Source organism: Solanum lycopersicum, chromosome 6 (assembly GCF_036512215.1).
Source record: "Solanum lycopersicum chromosome 6, SLM_r2.1".
Classification (NCBI taxonomy): Eukaryota; Viridiplantae; Streptophyta; class Magnoliopsida; order Solanales; family Solanaceae; genus Solanum; species Solanum lycopersicum.
In genome coordinates, this window is record NC_090805.1 from 47,028,757 (window position 1) to 47,036,965 (window position 8,209).

The 8,209-nt window shown below is 37.2% G+C and overlaps 1 protein-coding gene and 1 long non-coding RNA gene across 2 annotated transcripts; both read right to left on the minus strand.

Moving 5' to 3' along the window:
• Positions 1-1,446: 1,446 nt before the first annotated feature.
• LOC138349178 (uncharacterized) lies at positions 1,447-5,259 on the minus strand. Its single transcript, XR_011221827.1, has 2 exons — positions 4,378-5,259; positions 1,447-2,951 (listed from the first exon to the last, which is right to left on the minus strand). It is a non-coding gene; the product is annotated as an uncharacterized lncRNA (long non-coding RNA).
• Positions 5,260-6,270: 1,011 nt separating this feature from the next.
• LOC138349411 (E3 ubiquitin-protein ligase RING1-like) lies at positions 6,271-7,398 on the minus strand. Its single transcript, XM_069299751.1, has one exon. The coding sequence runs from the start codon at positions 7,396-7,398 to the stop codon at positions 6,271-6,273; it is 1,128 nt and encodes a 375-aa protein (XP_069155852.1).
• Between the last annotated feature and the right edge of the window lie 811 nt (positions 7,399-8,209).

An 8,209-nucleotide genomic window follows, 5' to 3' on the forward strand; every position in this document is an offset into this window, starting at 1 on the left:
TTCGATGACTGTTGGCTGCATGTTTTAAAATGAGCTATTCCTATATCCACAAAGATATTTCTTCTGCATGAGATATCTCTAACTATCGAGAGGAAAAACTTTCATAGTAAAATATATACATGGGGTGGAAGAAAGGTAAGCGCGTTTGGAGAGTGGGAAATAATTCAACTGTTGATGCAGCTAACGATGCTGTGCGAAATGATTCATCTGTTGATGCAGTTAATAATGTTGGAAATGTGAATAGTCAAAGAATTCAGAAGACGGATGCTGATGTAAGCAATCGTGACTCGATAAACTTGGATTTGTCACAGGATGATAACAATGCTACCCGAACAATTTGTGGTCGTGAACATGACTTTTGTTGGGCAGTGAATGAGGCTCATGGGGCGCAACTAGCCGCTGAAGCCATTGAGATGAGGAAGGGCTATCCTCTTGCTGAGTTTGAGAAATTTATTCGTTCTGCCTCTCCAGTTATATGTCCATTTGTCCAAGGTGGTCAAGGTGCACCACTAAGCAGGGGTGAGATACCGAATATCTCTTTATGGAATTTGTGGCAGTGGTTTGAGAAACACGGAAACTATGGTTTAGAAGTAAAAGTAGAGGAATGTACAACTCGTCATCTGAAGTTCAGTGCATATTTTAATCCCTCTTTGTCAGCCATTCAGCTCTTCAAGGATAATCGAACTCAGGGTTCACCTACAGGAGACTTCCAGATAGGATTTTCTCTACTTGTACCTAATCTTCGTGTTGAGAACTCAAGCTCTTCACGAAAAGAGAATGTTGTCTCTTACTCCAGGGCATCTTCAGATTGCAGTGCTGCAGATCCACCAGTTGAATCTAACTTGTCTGATGAACTTCTGTTTGAATATTTCGAACAAGAAACACCTCAAAATCGTAAACCGTTTTTTGAAAAGTGTGTGGTACATCATAAGTTGTTTCTTTTATCATTTTAGTTGTATTGGTTTTGTTAGCAATACTAGTTCTTTTTTATATATCATAACTTGTTTCTTTGGCTTGCTCCAACTACTCTATTCTAGGATTCAAGAACTTGTTGCTGCTGCTGGGCCTTCAAGTCGTGGAGATCCATCAATCCTACAGTCTGCGTGCTTACCTGATATGCATCCTCATTCTTGGTTAGTATGACATATAACTGACAAATGTTTGGAGATCCATCAATTTATATTATACATATTTCTTTAGAGTCGGTCTAAAAAAGAATGTTATTCTATTATTTGGCAAATGTTTGATGATACTATGTCCCACTTATTTGGCAAAAAGTCTACAAAGGTGTACTCTTCTATTTTTCTTAAGGATAGTTTTGAAACATTGCAAAGTCTTGTTTCGTAAATCGGTGCCCAGTCAAGCTATTACATCATATAAATTAGGACATTTTAAATGTGTCATGTTCCATAGTTCCCTTATTACGTAAGCAGAGACAGTTTGTGGTTAGTATTGAAAAGCTTTTATTATATGATGAAGATATTTAGTTTTTGAATATGTGAAGAACAATCCAGGCTTGCATACGTCCTTTGTATGCGATAGTATAATCGTCTTCAAGTTCTAGAGCAGACTTCTAATGGTACTTGGTGTATTTGCAGGTTTTGTGTTGAATGGTACTCAATTTATAGGATACCAACCGGCAACCTTCATGCTGCTTTCTTGACCTATCATTCGCTTGGACATTATATTCACAGAGGCCAGACACTTGACGCCCCTGCCGGTGTAGTTTCCCCCCATTGTGGGCCTCCAAAGCTACAATGCTCAGGTATTGATAACTGCGCAGCTACAACTTTGAATGCGTTTTAAGTTCACAATTTAGTAATTTTTGCTCTTTAATTCAAAGCTCATGTTGCTGTTTTTTCTTTTCGTTTCTATGAATGGCGAAACTAGGGTGAATGCTGGTTTCAACCAAAGTATCTGAATGAAGTGACCTTGGATGTAGTCCTACAAGAACGAGTAAAGACACTGCAGCAAACTGCAATTTTCATGTCACGAACTGTGGGAACGAATGGTGCAGCAGCACTCTTCAACAAGCACCGTGATTATGTTTTTTCGTGTCTAGGTGGCATTAAATATCGTGATCTATTGTTCTTGTGGTGTTCGGCTACTTCAACTAGTGATCGGCCGAAACCACTTTCGAAGAATGCAGAAACTTCATCGTCGCTTCCGTTACAGGAATCGGTGGGGAAGGAAAACGATGAGTCGGGATTTGCTCTGGTAACAGGATCTGGAGAAGGGGATTCTTCTACAAATGTACCATTGCAATCGTTCAGATCTGGGAAGAATCCCCTTCTCCAGATCCTGTTACCAGAGCAAATCCCGACTCATCATTTCCTTCCCCACCGATTCCTGTAACGGAAGCGACGATGAAGTTTCTGCATTCTTCGAAAGTGGTTTCGGCCGATCACCAGTTGAAGTAGCCGAACACCACAAGAACGATAGATCACGATATTTAATGCCACCTAGACACGAAAAACCATAATCACGGTGCTTGTTGAAGAGTGTTCCTGCACCATTCGTTCCCACAGCTCGTGGCATGAAAAATGCAGTCTGCTGCAGTGTCCTTACTCGTTCTTGTAGAACTAAATCCACTGTCACTTCATTCAGGTACCTTTGCTGAAACCACCATTCGCCCTAGTTTTGCCGTTCATAGGAAAGAAAAGAAAAAAAAATAACAACACTAGCTTTGAAGTAAAGAGCAAAAAGTACTAAATTGTGAAACCTAAAGCGCATTCAAAGGTGTAACCATGAAGTTATCAATACCTGATTTGTGTCTAGTGCGGCATCTAAACAAGCTTGACTGGTAGGATATCTGTTATGTTCCTTTCAAATCGAATCCGAATGGGATAAGGAGAACGTCGATCACGCGAATTAGAAGTTTTTAAGACATGGAAGGATTGCTTTTCTCGATAAGAAACCAGTGCAGAAAGTTTCCTTTTTATAAAGGAATCCTACAAAGAAAAGGGAGCGCATATTAAGTCAAAGTGTAAACATAAGTATAAATCCTATAAAAAGTAAGAAACGTGATCAAAGAAAGAAATAAAAGGCGTAAATAAAGAGTTCAAGAAATAAATGAAGCACAGTGAGGTCAAGAAAGAAAATTGAAGACAAGTTCGAGTTAAACTAGGAGTTCCACATGAAGTAGAAATCCTAAACGTAAAGTTTCAAGAGAAAAAGGAAGCCGAGCACAAGTAGGATAGATTTTGGATTTAAATTCGCTCGAGAAAATTGTCCACTTACATAGAGAGAAGATCAAAACACGATCAAGATTTTGAGAGAGTTTTAAAATTTACTTGGGCAATGTTGCGAGTTTGTGATAAGATTGTAGTTAAGAGTTTTGATTGCAATCAAGTGTGTGTAGTATTCGTCTAACAAGTTTAAGAAACTTGACGGAAAGTAGAAGACTTAAACCTAAGGTTTTTGTCTTGGGTAGCTAGGAATTGAAGTTTATAATTTCTTAGCTAGAAATTAGTGTTTATAATTCCTTAGATTACTAAGGTGTGTAATCTTTTTGTTGTTTGGGGTTGAGATAAATAACACTAAGTTGTGAACTAATTATTATTTTATGAAATTATTTATTAGAACTCACAAACAGTAACGAACAAGTAGTCAGTATGTGTTCCTTTGCAGAATAAAGGGGGTCATAATTCCAACAATTGATATCAGAGTGGGTTATCTAAATCAAAAGTCTAATAACTCAAGATAAGATCACAATGAATTTTGCACCCTTTCTCGGGCATGGTCAAGGGCAGCACATCAATAGACCACCATTAATGGACAATTTTACTCTCTTGGTGGAAGACAAGGATGAAGGATTTCATCCAAGCCGAAGACTATGAACTATGGGTTAGAATCACTGATGGGCCTTTAATCCCTACCGTTAAGGATAATGAAGGAAACAATGTTCCAAAACCTAAAGAAAAATATGGAAAAGCTGACTACAAAATGTTGGGATAAAATGCAAAGGCCAAATGCATACTTGTATGTGGATTAGGACCTGATGAGATTAATCGGATCTCGAGTAGTACCTCCCTGAAACAAATATAGAATACTCTACAAATGCATGCTCATGAAGGTACAACTTAAGTTCGAATATTTAGAATTGCTAGGCTATGCTCTGATATGAAGCCTTAAAGATGAAATCCGATAAATCGCTTCAAGATATATTATCACTAGATTCACTATTGTAGTAAACGAGCTAATCACTTCAAGGTATATGATCTCTAGATTGACTACTGACATGTATTTATATTACCCAAAAAAGGGATCTGGATATTTGAAAAATAAAATCAAATGGGTTTATATTAAATCCAATCAACCTCCCAAAAGAATGTTTTCTAATTTATTTATAGATCCTTTAGTTTATTTAAAATTTACCTCTCTTCGTTGTTCGACTGGTCGGTGAAATGTACCATAGCCACCACTATCCCCACCTCCGGCGAAACCCAAACCACCAGCAAAATCCTTTCTCGATCTCCCCCCTTGCATTGATTCGAAACTAGCGAACTCCGCTGAATCAAGAAAAACCTCGACAAAGCAACATATGCACAAATCTTGTTAGTTTATCTTCATGTTTTGTGACGAACAAAGCTCGAATATCACTTGACGAGCTCCGCTATCTATGTTGATTTTTGCTCTTCACAATCCAATTCCAACGGATGGTATTTAAAGTTATAGTGAAGTTACTTTAGGAATTTGAAGGAGAAGGAAGAAGAAGTTTCATTAGGGATTTGAAGAAATTGGAAGAATATAGGAGAAAGGGGAAAGGAATTATAAAGAAAAATAAAAAAATGTTAAAATAATCAAATTTCCACGTGTCAAGCACGTGAAATTCACATATCAACACAGATGTGGTTGTGACTTTTTAAAGGTGTAATTAATTCAATTTTAAGTAGTTCGAAGGGGTAATAGAACTCCGACAAAGTTAAAATGTGTAGTTGGAAATTCGAATATAAATTAGGGAGGCTATTGACCATTTTCTTAATAAAATAGACAGAAAATTTTAGCTCAATCTTTCTTCATCTATTTAATAATTTCTACTCGGGTCTTTAAAACGTATTTTTCTTGATATGTATCTAGTGCGACATTCAATGAATCTCTACTCATACGATATCCTTGCACAATGATTGATTGAATGCCTCAACAACAATATTGTCAAATCTTCCACTGTTTTTTTTTCTTTTTTTGAAAATACACACTTGGGGCATCGATTTTATTTTTTTAAAAATAAAAAATTGACAAAATCACGGTTGTAAAGGATTAACAAAAGAAGCTTTGGGGAATTTTCTGATGATGTATTCAATCTCCAAACTCTGTATATATACAAGAACTTTACATGAAAATAAAATAATAAAGAAATAAATTACTTATCCACTTGTCACTTTCTACTGTACAATGTATAACAGAAAAATATTCTCTACATGTAAGTCACGTGAGTGAAGCTTCCTTGAGCTTCTTATTTCCTCCAGCTGTCCCTTGATCAAATGGACGAGATTGTTTATCAGGTAATTTGATCAAGGATTCTGATCCTTCCACATCACTAAGAGACAAAGTCTTGATGAGCATTGAACTTATCGAACTTTTTATTAAACATAGAGTTTATATTCTGTCTAATTTTGTCTGAAGGATTTTCCCTTTTGGTTTAAAAAGAGTTGATATGATATCTACGTTTTCTGAAAAAAATACCTTTTTAAATTCGAACTCGATTATATATTTATATTGAATATGTTGTTGTGAATTCTAATTATTCGATTCGACGTTGTAAACTACCTCGCGCAGGAAATTATTACTTTGTTTGATACAAGACGATTTCCTGTCAACTAAGAACCTGGCCAACGTGTACAATATTAGATTTAAAACTAAGTATAGCTGGAAATTATTATGATCTAAGGATCTAAATTAACTTGATGTCAAAAGAAAGAACAGCCAATACCTAAGGACACCACATCAAGGGATTAAAAAAATGGAGTATATTTCTGAAATTGGCAAGCTAACAATAGCAATGGTGCGCACCAGGGAAACAACAAAAACGTACCCACAAGTGGGTCTGGGGAGGGTAGTGTGTATGCAGCCCTTACCACTAACCTTGTGAGGTAGAGAGTTGTTTCCAATGGATCCTCGGCCCAGGAAAAACATAAAAAGAAAACAGCCAGGAAAAAGAAAGCAATATCATCAGATGTGGATTATACCAAACACCTGATTAAACATCTACAAATATAGTAGATTTGGATAAAATTCAGAACTATAGTACATACTTTAACAAAGATCCTCCTAGTTTGCTTGTCCATGTCCTCCAGGACGTGGATTCGGCTCCCCATGAGTATCATCGCTACTGCTAACGTCACCATCATTCATCACTTCATCGTTGCTTCCCCCACCTCCAGTACTGCTGCTTGTCTCAGCATGTGATTGCGACCCCCTTAATAGCCCTGGTACTGAAATCCTAACCCTTCTCTCCACTGTTCCACGATTCCCCCGACTTCCTCCACCTTGTGCACCCATAGAAAACAAAGCAGCATAGCTCTCCATCGTTCCACCATTCCCCTGATTTCCTGCATCCACAGAAAACAAACCAGCATTGCTCTCCACGGTTCTAGCATTCCCCTGATTTCCTCCACCTCCCGAACCCAGAGAAAGCAAACCACCATTGCTATCCAGTGTCCCCTGATTTCCTCGACCTTCTAAACCCAGAGACAACAAACCAGCATTGTTAGCATTCCTACGTCTCCTATTCTCATAGACAAAATCATCGGTAGGCAACTCAAATCGACATACAGGGCACGAATTACGCAATTCTAACCAAGGCAAAATACAATTGCGATGGTACATATGCTTGCAAGGCATTTGTTTCACCATTTCATCCAGCTTAAAATCATCTTTACAAACAGCACATTGGGATAAATCCGAATTCAACAACTCATCACTCACCTTAACATCAGGAAGGCCCAAAACAGCCGATCTAGCAGCAGGTGGCGTACCATTCATGTTCAAGTCACTCATCACGAGATGCGGCCCCACAGTAAAGTCACCAAAGATAATCGGTACCTCATTCTCACGATTGTTTTCAAGCAGCAATTGAATAGTTCCATCACCATCCCTATTGATGAACGTAACAGGGTCTACTTCAACTGGTGATCGGCCGAAACCACTTTCGAAGAGTGCGGAAACTTCATCGTCGCTTCCGTTACCGGAATCGGCGGGGAAGGAAAACGATGGGTCGGGATTTGCTCTGGTAACAGGATCTGGAGAAGGGGATTCTTCTACAAATGTACCATTGCAATTAGGGCATGAGAGTTCAGAATTTGTTAAGCTCACAGTGCTCTGACATCCATAGCAGAAGTAATTCAGAGCTGAATTTCCGGCCATTTCTCCGCCGCCAGTGTTCCCCGCCGACGACATTGGATATATAAAAGAGAATTATGAGTTGTAACTTCTATGTGTAGAAAGTATTTATAGAGAAAAGTATGAGAGAGACCACAAGAATTTATCTGACACATTTTTTCAATGTCAGAATTTATAACCTAAAGTCCAGTCTGCACATTATTAATTAAATCAAGTAAAATGATTTTCACTATATTTAAGCTATATACGAAGATTAGAGGTGCTCATTTACTATTCGATTCGGAATTTTTAAATTTTCGATAGAATAATATGCTAACGGAAATACCGAACTTTTGAATAATTTGGTAATAGCATTTTTAAGTCGGAGGGCTTGTCCTTATACGATTTTCTTTCTATGTGTTTTATAACTCGCAAATGAGGTTTCTTTATTCATTTTTTGTGTGTTGGTATTTTATATGACCAACATAACACTCGATCTATTAGATATTACGACTCTTTTGAAAAAACATTTCAAAAGAGTTAGCCAAAAAAATAAATAAATTCTCGCTCTTATTATTTTTATTTTTCAATGCAAACACACGATATAATAGAAAATCTAACTTAAAAAAAAATTGTGCTAAGGAGTTAGAAATTAATGTATGCACCCCAAACACAAATGAACAATCAGCGCAAATTGTAAACGAAGCATATGTACCTAATCTTTTATGACCATTTATAATGCCATATAGTAGAAAAAATACTAGTAACTAGGAAATACTATCCATTGTACAAAGTCAATTTGTACCATTGATTAACACCATGAAAAGAGAATCAAATAACAATTTCTTCTTGTCAACGCTTAACGCTTAACAATATATATATATATATA

What these genes read in the sequence shown, in the direction of transcription:
- LOC138349411 (XM_069299751.1), bottom strand. Translation starts at nt 7,398, where the DNA reads ATGTCGTCGGCGGGGAACACTGGCGGCGGAGAAATGGCCGGAAATTCA.